This window comes from Hemibagrus wyckioides, linkage group LG05 (genome assembly GCF_019097595.1).
Source record: "Hemibagrus wyckioides isolate EC202008001 linkage group LG05, SWU_Hwy_1.0, whole genome shotgun sequence".
NCBI lineage: Eukaryota > Metazoa > Chordata > Actinopteri > Siluriformes > Bagridae > Hemibagrus > Hemibagrus wyckioides.
In genome coordinates, this window is record NC_080714.1 from 22,343,774 (window position 1) to 22,356,523 (window position 12,750).

At 35.8% G+C, this 12,750-nt stretch overlaps 1 protein-coding gene across 2 annotated transcripts; it reads left to right on the forward strand.

The window, feature by feature from the left end:
• Window positions 1-1,233: 1,233 nt before the first annotated feature.
• On the forward strand, window positions 1,234-11,757 carry LOC131353022 (tumor necrosis factor receptor superfamily member 5-like). Of its 2 annotated transcripts, XM_058389693.1 has the most exons (8): window positions 1,236-1,627; window positions 6,495-6,584; window positions 7,363-7,518; window positions 8,453-8,537; window positions 8,650-8,819; window positions 8,993-9,009; window positions 9,586-9,644; window positions 9,734-11,757. In XM_058389693.1, the coding sequence occupies exons 1-8, from the start codon at window positions 1,591-1,593 to the stop codon at window positions 9,780-9,782; spliced, it is 663 nt and encodes a 220-aa protein (XP_058245676.1). In that variant the 5' UTR covers window positions 1,236-1,590; the 3' UTR covers window positions 9,783-11,757. The 2 variants fall into 2 exon arrangements, with proteins under 2 accessions (XP_058245677.1, XP_058245676.1); XM_058389694.1 differs by lacking the exon at window positions 6,495-6,584 and having other exon boundaries at window positions 1,234-1,627.
• The last annotated feature ends 993 nt before the right edge of the window (window positions 11,758-12,750 follow it).

A 12,750-nucleotide genomic window follows, 5' to 3' on the forward strand; every position in this document is an offset into this window, starting at 1 on the left:
AAATAGCTTTTTTGTACGTGTGTATTTTATACTGTGGTCAACAGTGCTGGCGGGCCGCATATTATTGATTTTATGACAGAGGCTGTGGGCCGGTGGAAATTTGAACACAGGCCGCAATTGACTTTGGACTTGTCTGATCTAGGTCCTGTGACCCAAAACTAGTACCAAAATAATCTAATTGGACACCTGCACAAGGTACACCTCTTTCTATCTCAATAAATGTCTTTGTTGATTTTTATTTTAATTAAAAAAAAACAATATTTCTTCAATAGCTTCTAGGTCATGTGACCCTGTGACCCAAAACTAGTACCAAAATAATCTAATTGGTCATCCCTACAAGGTACACCACTTGCTATCCCAAAATATGTCTTCATTGATTTTTATTTATTTGTTTATTTTCTTAATTTGTTTAATTACTTTCTTATTTAAATAAACAAGTCATTTTTTGTCATAAGTCATTTTTATCTATCTATCTATCTATCTATCTATCTATCTATCTATCTTATAATAATTAAGACATAGATAGATAGATAGATAGATAGATAGATAGATAGATAGATAGATAGATAGATAGATAGCTATGGACAGTGTGTGTAAATAGACATGTTGCAGCTTCAAACAGCCAGAATAAAAATATGGAAATGCTGCTTGTGTGTTTAAGAAGATCACTGGCTAAAAACACTAAACAACTTTGTTTAATCGTGAGATTTTTTTTATTTAAATAAGAAAGGAATTAAATAAATGAAAGAAATAAACAAATAAATAAAAATCAATGAAGACATATTTTCAGATAGCAAGTGGTGTGCCTTGTAGGGATGACCAAGTAGATTATGTTGGTTTGGGGTCACAGGGTCACATGACCTAGAAGCTATTGAAGAAATGTTTTTTAAAAAAAAATAAAAACAAATTAAGACATTTCTTGGGATAACAAGAGGTGTACCTTCTGAGGGTGTCCAATTAGATTATTTTGGTACTAGTTTGGGGTCACAGGGTCACATGACCTAGAAGCTACTGAATAATTTTTTTTTTTTTTTTTTTTTTTTCCAACAACGTGGATCCAAAGACTTGTTATGTAAACTAATCTTTTCTGTTTCCGGCTCAGACTGCATTGCCTTAGCATACGGGGCTGTCACGTGATGAACGAATGAATCGCACCCGATGACTCGAAAGGTGAACGAATGTTTACTGAGCTTATGCGATGTTGCGCATGCGTAGTTAACACAAAATGAACGATTCACTTCCCGAGACGACTCGATGTTCTCGACTCATGGGAAAGATTCGTTAAAAATGAACGAATCGTTCGTGAACGACACAAGCTTCGAAGCATAAAGAAGTTACATCACTAATATTTTGTGTTCTGTTCTGTGTTTTTTTTTTTTTTTTTTTTACATTTTGTACTCAATTATATGATTCGCGCGAATTATATTCCTTTACAACGATGATACTTACCGTGTTTTACTTTTAAATAATCAATTTAAGTAGAGAAGGAAATGGAGGACTGCAGCGCGAAGGGAGGATGGAAAGAACAGCTGTCCGGACTGTAACCACACCGGTCACTGTACCGGTCCATCTCTGTGTTCTGGCAAAATAATGGTATCTACGTTTCTGACACGTTTGTACATATTCGGTAAGTGAAGCTTTAATCCGCGTTGTAACCGTTCTTTATTAGCATCATTTGTTTGAGTCTGGGTTAATACAGAGATAAGACACCACCTCGAAATATTCTATCTAGTAAACACAAAGTGAATTACATTACTTTAAAGCTACTTTAAAGGTATACATTTAATCATGGTGAAACTGAACACATGAGCTTAGTGCTGCTAGTGCACTGTTTGAGCAACGGTAACGCTATGCTATGATGCTAATGATTGTATAATGATGCACTTGTCCAGTTCATTAAAATAATCTTTAGCATAATAACAGGACACGACACTACAATAGCCAAACATACAGGAATCCCCCTAATCCCCATAAAAGTCTACTTGTGATTTTTGGAATAACAAACTAGCAGAGAGAGCGGCCAAGATGGCGTCTGAGTTACTTTGGAGCTCTGCCAGAAATATTCTACTTAGGCATTGTTGGTGCTCGTGGTTGCCATCTAAATGTCCAGGCCTAGATTAATCAAAATCTTTTTTTTTTAACTTATATTTTGGCATATAGGTAAGCTTTGTGCACCTTTGAAAGCTTATATTATAATATATATATATATATGTGTGTGTGTGTATATATGTGTATATATATATATATGTATATGTGTGTATATATATTAATATGTATATATATTAATATGTATAATATAATATAATAACTTGTTAACTTCATGTAGTTTGGTCCCAAGTGTTTGAATATGGATTCGAACAAATAAATTCGTAGGGTCATGCACAGCTATGCCAAGAAATTTTTAGAGTTGAGATTCGAGGAAGCAGAAGCAAGGCTTGCTCCGCTACCTGAAATGCCTCTGACTCTCATTCTGCCAAGACGGTAAAACATAGTGTTAATAATATACCTTCTTGGTTTACAATTTATGTTTGGGGTGGAGCTACTCTGTTTAATAGACTGCTGTTAGTTGTGTTGTGCAGTTCTTCTTATGCTAAAGATCGTTTTTTAGTTGCTGAATATTCAATATCAATTGTTTGATGATGATGGTGATAATAATAACACCACACTCCTACCTCTACTATTAATCATAATGGTGGTTTTTGATGCATATAGTAATAATAATAATAACTATAATGTTACTTGTGGAGGCAGCCTTATGCACCTATTATTTGCATATCTCTGGCAGAGCTATGTTGTGAGTTTCAGTTTACACTAATAGATTTAATAGTGGGTTTTCTCATCTTTGAGTGTAGTTATCTGTGTTCTTTAGTTGTTTTATTTAGTTTTTGTTTGCGCTGTCTTTGTCTTTAATTTCTGTTAATGCCAGGGGGCTTAGAAATAATGTGAAAAGGAAAGCTTTATTTTTGTTTGTAAAGGAACACAAGACAGATTTTTGTTTTTTATCACTCTTCTCTTGGTGTTGGTATCTTCCTATATTTTTTATGGGAATGTATTAGCTAAAGACTTTGATTCTCTGGGTCATTTTTGTTTATTAATCATAAAACTAAACCAAATTAAATTTATTATCATCAACATACACTATATTGCCAAAAGTATCCGCTCACCCATCCAAATAATCAGAATCAGGTGTTCCAATCACTTCCATGGCCACAGGTGTATAAAATCAAGCACCTAGGCATGCAGACTGTTTTTACAAACATTTGTGAAAGAATGGGTCGCTCTCAGGAGCTCAGTGAATTCCAGCGTGGAACTGTGATAGGATGCCACCTGTGCAACAAATCCAGTCGTGAAATTTCCTCGCTCCTAAATATTCCACAGTCAACTGTCAGCTGTATTATAAGAACGTGGAAGTGTTTGGGAACGACAGCAACTCAGCCACGAAGTGGTAGGCCACGTAAACTGACGGAGCGGGGTCAGCGGATGCTGAGGCGCATAGTGCGAAGAGGTCACCAACTTTCTGCAGAGTCAATCGCTACAGACCTCCAAACTTCATGTGGCCTTCAGATTAGCTCAAGAACAGTGTGCAGAGAGCTTCATGGAATGGGTTTCCATGGCCGAGCAGCTGCATCCAAGCCATACATCACCAAGTGCAATGCAAAGCGTCGGATGCAGTGGTGTAAAGCACGCCGCCACTGGACTCTAGAGCAGTGGAGACACGTTCTCTGGAGTGACGAATCACGCTTCTCCATCTGGCAATCTGATGGACGAGTCTGGGTTTGGCGGTTGCCAGGAGAACGGTACTTGTCTGACTGCATTGTGCCAAGTGTAAAGTTTGGTGGAGGGGGGATTATGGTGTGGGGTTGTTTTTCAGGAGCTGCGCTTGGCCCCTTAGTTCCAGTGAAAGGAACTTTGAATGCTTCAGCATACCAAGACATTTTGGACAATTCCATGCTCCCAACTTTGTGGGAACAGTTTGGAGCTGGCCCCTTCCTCTTCCAACATGACTGTGCACCAGTGCACAAAGCAAGGTCCATAAAGACATGGATGACAGAGTCTGGTGTGGATGAACTTGACTGGCCTGCACAGAGTCCTGACCTCAACCCGATAGAACACCTTTGGGTTGAATTAGAGCGGAGACTGAGAGCCAGGCCTTCTTGTCCAACATCAGTGTGTGACCTCACAAATGCGCTTCTGGAAGAATGGTCAAAAATTCCCATAAACACACTCCTAAACCTTGTGGACAGCCTTCCCAGAAGAGTTGAAGCTGTTATAGCTGCAAAGGGTGGACCGACGTCATATTGAACCCTATGGATTAGGAATGGGATGTCACTTAAGTTCATATGCGAGTCAAGGCAGGTGAGCGAATACTTTTGGCAATATAGTGTATATGGTTACAATTTGTCTTTTGATTTTTATTTAAATTTTTTTTAAATGGGATTTTAATGTCACTATGGATAACACAATTGATAGACGGCCTCCAAGGAATATCGCCTCAGCTAATTCAAAATTAAGAGTGTTCCTGGACAAATTCTGCCTTGTTGATATTTGGTGGGAACATTTTCCTCAGACTCGTCAGTATACTTGGAGTAATAAAGATTGTTCTCGGCAGTCCAGAATTGATTACTGGTTATTAACTAGGTGTTTGGTTCACATTATTAATACTCCTTTTACTGATCATAGGGCAATTTATATTTCTATATCTTTTCCATCACATTCTCTCCAAAAGGCATGTTTATGGAAATTAAATAATTCACGCATTCAGTTTTCAAAAGTGAAGGAAATGATTACCAAACATATTAATACATATTGGATTGAAGCAAAATCTGAAAACTTATTTGGCCCTAATTGGGAATTATGTAAATATGAATTTGGAAAATTTTGCAGACAGTTTGGTACCAATTTAGCTAAGAGTAGAAGGGCAGATGAGGATGATACTCTTTTTAAGCTTTTTTTTACTTTCTAGGCAAGAAAATTTATCTGACTCTGACAATTGTGAATATAGTCAGCTTCAAAATAAATTAGATGATATTTTATAGATGTAAAGCAGAGGGTGGTTTTATTGGGTCTAGAAGTAAATGGATTGAAGAAGGTGAACAAAATTCTGCTTATTTTTTTAGTCTGGAAAAACATCGCTCAAAAAATTCCTGTATTGAAAAATTAAGTATGGGTGATAAGATTATTGTAGACCCATGTGACATTGCTAATTACTGATTACATACTACTTTTGATACTTAAGTACAGTTTATTTCAGATACTTTAAACTTTTACTCAAGTAGAATTATAATGGTTGACTTTAACTTTTACTTGAGTCATTTTCTAACAAAATACCTGTACTTTTACTCAAGTGTGCCTCTTGGGTACTTTATACAACACTGCTAGCCGCACATATATTGTAGGGGTGCAGCTTTTAGATACTTAGCGGTAATAGCGATGAAAGAGAAACGTGAGCGTGTGCGAGCTCCTACACCACAGAAGAATAAATTAATATAAACTATACTTTTAAGAAATGAGCGACAAAACAAATAAAAAAAACAGTCCATAGCATTGATGAGAATGGAGGCTTAACGTTTAATCCATTACATTTTAAAAATGGGGTTCATATAAAATATAAAATGGAATGAGCCAAATAAGTTATACTGTCATTTTAAAAAAATCCATTATTAAATAGATCCTTCCTATTGTTAGTTGATAAAAACCATCTCAGGTCACTTCTGCATACTCTATGCTCTCAATAAAGATCATACAATTTTACTGTGGAGTTTCTTTTCTATTTCCCTTTAAAGTCACCATATCTGCCAATATAATTGCTCCAGGACACACTTTAATCTATTACAAAATAGACAACTCAAAGTTCTAAGTAATAAAACCATCTCAGGTCACTTCAGAAGGACCCACTATAGTATAGTATGGTATAATATAGTAATCCCCCGCTATATCACGGTTCATATATCGTGGTCCCAGTATATCGCGGATTTTTATTTGGAACATTTTTTGGCGGATTTTCCCAGTATATCGCGGTATCCGCAAACCTTATAGTGAATTTTTTTTAATGTTGAAATAAGATAATTTATTAATAAAAATATAATTATTAATTACAAAATATAAACCTTAATTAAAATAAAGTAAAATGTTAATAATATATAAAATACTGTACAGTGTAGCGTTGTTTAGGAAAGCGCGGTGCGGGGATGCTGAAAATCTAAATACAGCATGTCTGGAGGAACGAGTCTGGCTAATCAGAATGCCCCATTCATTTAATCGATTGTGATTGGCTGCTGGCTATGCGTGCAGTTGGGGAAGGGAAGCAGAATTCTCCAGCATCCCGGTTCATGTGTCACTGTTCCGAGTGTTTGGTTTTGTTCTGTGTACGCTGTATTTTTCCGTTTTTTCTGCGAGCCCTATTATGTCACCCAAATGCTCTGCAACCTTATTCTAACTTTGAGTAGCTTATAAAATATATGCATACTTTAAAAAAAAACATTTTCTCCAAACAGGTGTGTGTGCTGCCCTGTCACATGGAGCTAAATGCCCACAAAGTCACTATCCATCAGCAGCTGGAGAATGCTGTCCTCTGTGTGCAGAAGGTATGACATGGTGATACTTTTGTAATAGAATCATGTCATTAAGTAAAAGAAGTATACCAAAATAAGAGGTATAAAGTTATTAACAGGAGGTGGCACAGTGGCTTAGTGGTTAGCACGTTTGGATCACATCTCCAGTGTCCGGTAGTCGAGTCTCGCTCCCGCTTACTGTGTGTGTGGAGTTTGCATGTTCTCCCCGTGCTTGGTGGGTTTCCTCCGGGTGCTCCGTTTTCCTCCCACAGTTCAAAGACATGCTTCTAGGCTGATTGGAGTCTCTAAATTAACCGTAGTGTGTGATTGCGTGAGTGAATGAGTGTGTGTGCATGCCCTGCGATGGGTTGGCACTCCATCCAGGTTGTATCCTGCCTTGATGCCCGATGACGCCTGAGATAGGCACAGGCTCCCCGTGACCCAAGGATAGATCGGATAAGCGTACAGACCATGAAATGAAAAAAAAGTTATTAACAGGTTTAAAATTCCAGATCCAATCCTGGAAACACTGGATGTATGGCAGGGATACACCTTTCTCTTTATTTTCAGTGATTTAGCTGGGATTTTCACCCATGATACAGTGATGTTCAGATAATGTAAAGTAAAACAATGTTTTTGTTGATATTTTTACTCTTGCTAGCAACTCTTTAAATAAGATCTTATGCAGATGATTTTATGAAGACTTTTTGTGGTGAATTCTTACACACATCTGTCCTCTCATCAGTTTCTCATAATTCTTGTTTCAGTCATTTAAAGCTGAGGATTTTCTAATCTCATGTTCTCCTTCTAGGACTTTATATTTCACAAGACTGTACAACAATAAAGGATACAGTGTGTGGGGTGTTGGATGGATATTATTGCTTGCGTTATTCAGATGACAAAAGAGATTGTTTGCTTGCAATGAAACATAGTAAATGCCAACCAGGGGAACAGATAAAAACTCCAGGTGGGTACTAAAGCATCAGTCCTTTCTCTGATCACTGTCACATTGAAAAAGGTGCCACTTAGTCACTGCTTTGAAACTAAAGTCCCTTTTAACATTACATGATTACGGAGTTGTGCTTGAGCAAGTAATGGAAAATTGGAAAATGTATCTGAAATAAGAGGTTCGGCCAAGCATTTTAAATCTCCTAAAAGTTAGTCACATTCTGTATTTTATACATATTGGTAAAACAAAATGATCTTATTATAAAGGTAGTTAGGTGAAAGATTCTTGCATTTTTGCATTAAAAAGAAAAAACTCTTTCTGTCAACATTCTGTTATTAGTTTCACTAGGACATAAATTATTTTCTTCTTCCCCTAAAATAGTATATCATTACATGTTTAATTTTTCCCCCCGAAAAAAACATTGCATCTTTAACAATTCTATTATATAGCTGAAGATGGGCAGTAAATAGAGATTTCAGCGACAGAATTGAGGATCACTGCATTCTTCCAGAGGCCAAATAATGAACTATTGATCTGTTTTGTTGTGCCCATATTTAGCATTGAATTTCTTTGTCATGTTACTCTTTACAGTGGTGGATAATGGCTCATGAAAGTAGACATTCAGGGCTGATATCAGGTGATATCAAACCCATTTCTGCTCTGAGATGCCTCAAACACTAAAATGATGTGAAATACAGCTAATACAGTGAAACACAGTGTAAAACATCTCACACTGAAAGCCAACAGTGTCCTGACATTTTATATTAGACTTGTAGCCATAAAATAATGAATTTGCTTATGCCAATTAAAAAACATTGATTTCCAAATGCCAGTGCACTGGTAAAAAGCATTAAACATACAGGCGTAAAAATGTCAAGACTTTCACTGTAGTGAATTTGTAATGTGTTTAGGGAGGAAGGGGTTTTGATTTTTATTTCGTTTTTATTCACAGGCACAAAGACCTCAGATACAGTTTGTGAGCCCTGTCCCTCAGGATTTTATTCTCCTGAAGGTGTGAACTGTTCTAAATGGACTGAGTAAGTCATTTCTTTTTTATATAAACTGTAATATTTTTCTTTAGATGATGCATTCCATACCTTTCAGAGCGTTTTTCTTTGCATAAAAGTTTTTATGTTTCTTTTCTTCAAGCTGTTCAGTCAAAAATGAGATTGAGGAACAAGAAGGCACTTCCATTATAGATGTTCAGTGCAAACCAAGAAACGGGAATATGAGATATGGACTCATAGCAGTTTTACTTACAGTTACAGCTCTACTTTTGCTGTCACTGGTTTTCTATTTGAAGCAAAAACGAGCAAACAGTGAGTTGTGTTCAGTTTTTTTCTATTTTAAACAATACATCAGTTCATTATGTTAAGTGGAAATCATGTCATCTGGTTAAATACCTAACATGTCAACATACTAAAATATTCATTACTATTGTAAGTGCTTGTTTTATATTAATATTTCACACTCTTCTTGTTTTGTTTTATAGGTAGACTAACCTTAAAAGTAAGTGCACAAAAATATTAGCTGTTTAAATGAAAGAGTTTTGATCATTGCAATACTGGAGTGCAAATTGTATTTGTGGTTCTTATTTTCATCAAAACTGCTGCTCTATCCTGGATTTGTTGGATGTTTTAGACACTTTTGTTCTTCATTAGTTTTTAACAGTTCAGCTTTTTTATTGGATGCAAATAAAAATAAGTTACAGGTTCCATACAACTTATTTTTGCTGCAGCTAATATCTGTGAAATTCATTTTAAAGGAAACTGACTTTGTCTAAGTGTGATCTTTAGCTGGTTTTGCAGCATGCTTTAAAGGTCTTTTTCATTTTAAATTCATCATAATATACATGACAGCTAACACAGTATAGTCAAGTTAAATGTTAAGCTAAAATATTTGTGACTGTGGAGTAAAATTAAAATTGTCTTTTTTTATTATAACTGATCTGTGCTGATGTAACTCCATCTTTACTCTCCACTTAAGTTGTAGTCATATTAGCTTTGTTCTGGTTACATGTATTAGTCAGATGAGTCAGCTATCTTTGCTCTTAAAACTGTTTCTTGTTTCTTTTTGTGCTTACAGAATCCTGTAGAGGAAACAGATTCTCGAATTTCAGAATTTGCCTCATTAACCAGTCCACTGTAAGAGCTACCTCTGTTGTTTCATCCTGAATGCATAATGTAAGCTGGTTTATACTGTACATAATAAATGTTATTATTACTTTCCTCAGGGAAATAAAGTCAGGAAACAAAATCTCCAGCTGTCCAACTATACTGTGACATGGAACACATGGTGTATGAGAAAACACAAGTTACTCCACAATAATTCTTTCTTTCTTACTAAACTATCAGTTCAACAAAAGGACAAAGAAGACATTTTTGGAAACCCCCCATTAAAGGGAGCAGTGTTTTTGCTTTGATTAGTGCCTACTTTACAGATTTATCCAGGACTGTATTCTTTACCATTTTTAATGCTGCTGTATGGAATGTTCAGTGTTGTTTTTTTTTTGTTGTTTATTTGTTTTCCTGGTTAGTACTTTGTGTTGGAACTGTTTTAATAGCTCCTCCTGATTCTTATTGTTCAGGTTTGTTCGCTAACATTCCCTGGACCAAGAACAAGAAGAAAGTTCATGATGTGATACTTTAATTCAGATTCATTGCATTCAATATTTTTGACTTCTGAATTTAGAACTCATTTCTAGTTACTTTTTTCTTTTGTGCATTAGTGCAATCACATTTTAAATTTTTATTTTACAATTAATTTTGGAAAACGATTTCCCCCGACTTCAATACTGAGAGTTAAAATGCACTTTAAAATCTCTGCAATTTATTTTCCATGTTTTTTCGGATTTGCTGTGGTGTCAAGTACTTTTTTTTATTTATTTATTTATTTTATTTATTTTATTTTTTTTTAACATCCTACTCCATGAGCAGTTAAAGTTGTGTACCAAGTAATGTATAATGCCATATGCACTCTCTTGTCTAGAGTATGAATATCAGAAGGGTAGTATCATCTCAAATGTAACATGTTTATACATGGAAAAAGCAAAATGAACAAATCACTGCAAAAAGCTTTCGCTGATGAAGGAAAATGCTGTCAGCCATCTTGAAAATCTTTCTCATCCATTGCCAGTACCTGGAATCCCTGCCTGTCTTCCCCTATGCAATCAAAGTTGCCACGTTAATTTATTCTATTTCATACATTTATTACAACATTCAAGTTGCTTGAAGTGCAATTCTTCTAGTTGCAATTTGCAGTGTGAACACTCACACTAAACTACTAAGGGATGCGTCCTCCATGTGCCTTGCTTTTGTAAGGAGTGCCTAAATATTGCCCATTGTGATTGCTAAAAAAAAATCAACTTTCTAATAATGCTGTTTTTTTTTGTTTTTTTTATTCTGTATTTTAAGCATTGAAACAAGCATTATTCTGATTCTTGTACACTGGTTGCTATAATTTAGTAAACTGAATGCACTGAATGATTGGATCAGCGGTACAGACAATGAAATGAAATGAAGCTATTTTACCTCTCTTATGTAAGCCTGTTGGGAGGGCGCTGGTGGTTCAGTGGTAGGTTTCTCACCTATGATGCGGAAGCCCCGGGTTCGATTCCCAGCCAGTGCCCGACCCCAGCCACTAGATATAGTGCTGGTCCCAAGTCCGGATAAAATGGGAGGGTTGTGTCAGGAAGGGCATCCGGTGTAAAACCTGTGCCAAGTTGATGATCCGCTGTGGTGACCCCTCACACACGTAGGGAGCAGCCGAAAGAAGCTCTATCTAAGCCTGTTGGGAATGTTTCTTGGTTCTTTTGGATTTATTGTTTACTACTTAAACTTTTTGAGGTATCAAAACTGGGTACTGTTTGATTTATGTAACCAAAAATATGGAGCTTGTTGACAATGACAAACTGCACATTTTTAGGGCTCGGAACTCTATTTACCATGGTCATTTTTTAAATACTTGCTAACTAACTAGTCCCCTAAATGGGGAAAGGGAAAAAAAAAAAAAAACACAAATAGCTTTCACTAATGACTTGACATTCGTCACTTTTTTCAATATTTATGTGATATACTTGCACCATTTGAATCCAAATGTCTTTTTCTGCCTTATTTTTTCTGTAAACATTTAAAATTTATTTAATTTTATTTTACAATTATGGGCCATTGAAGTTCAATTTCTGACAAGATTTTCTTTTTGTGTGTTTTTTTGTTGTTTTGTTTGGGTTTTTTTTTTTTTTTTTTTGCACTTGCTTTACTTCAAAGAGCTTTTGAATGCTCAATTCTGATTGGTCTAAAGGCATTGGCATCCATGGGAGGATATGAAGTGTGAATTGGTATGCTTTGTGATATTTTAAAATTATTATTTAAATAAATAATTACATAAACAAACTTTGTTATATCTGCAATGTCATTAAATAATTTCCCTCTGTATGTCTAACTTTCTATCTATCAACCCATCCATCTGCCTAATCTATCTATACATCCAAAGTATGTCCATTAAAGATGCTCCTTTACGACAACGTCAAAACAAAATAAAAAATATGGTGTCTTAGGGGAGAGAGTTGCCTCAGACTATTCAGATACCCGACAACACAGTAATCTAAAATAAACTTGGACCATCTGTCAACAGGAAATGACCCTGAAACAGAATAAAGGCATCTTTCTGTTAAGAAACATTCAACTCAACTGCAGAAAAAATGGAGGATTGCAGCGGGAAGTGAGGATGTGAAGAACAGCAAGGAAACTCGACACAGTCCAAACTGTGACCTTCAAGTTCACTGCACTGGTCTAACTGTGTTTTTTTTGACAAAACGACGGAACCCACATTTCCGACACTTAGTTAGTATATATTCGGTAAGCCGAATGTGTGACCTGCTTACGGTCAACGTTGTAGCTGCTCTCTATTCGGAGTATAAATTAGTTATCTTTATAAGAAAATTGTACCAATGATCAAGTTAACGCAAATTACAAACGCTAATGCTGATCTTTGTTCTGAACACTGATTGTAAATTCATTATTTTGTCTTTATACAAACGAGTACTAATGTTCAATTTAACGCCAAAGACAAAAAAAACTTTCTAAAGCGAGAAAATGTGTGCAGTACACCGGTCACAAAATGGCATCTCCGTTGTTGATACTTGAGTTATAGACAATAATGTCCCAAGTGTTATCTACATCACTCACACCCCAAGCATTCTTTCAACTTATCGAGCAGTTTTATTTCATTATAACTTAAAATATTACTGTG

Coding starts and splice junctions, on each gene's coding strand:
- LOC131353022 (XM_058389693.1), top strand. CDS start 1,591: ATGGTATCTACGTTTCTGACACGTTTGTACATATTCG. Junction 6,585..7,362: donor CTGTCCTCTGTGTGCAGAAG/GTATGACATGGT, acceptor TTCTCCTTCTAG/GACTTTATATTTCACAAGAC. Junction 8,538..8,649: donor AACTGTTCTAAATGGACTGA/GTAAGTCATTTC, acceptor CTTTTCTTCAAG/CTGTTCAGTCAAAAATGAGA.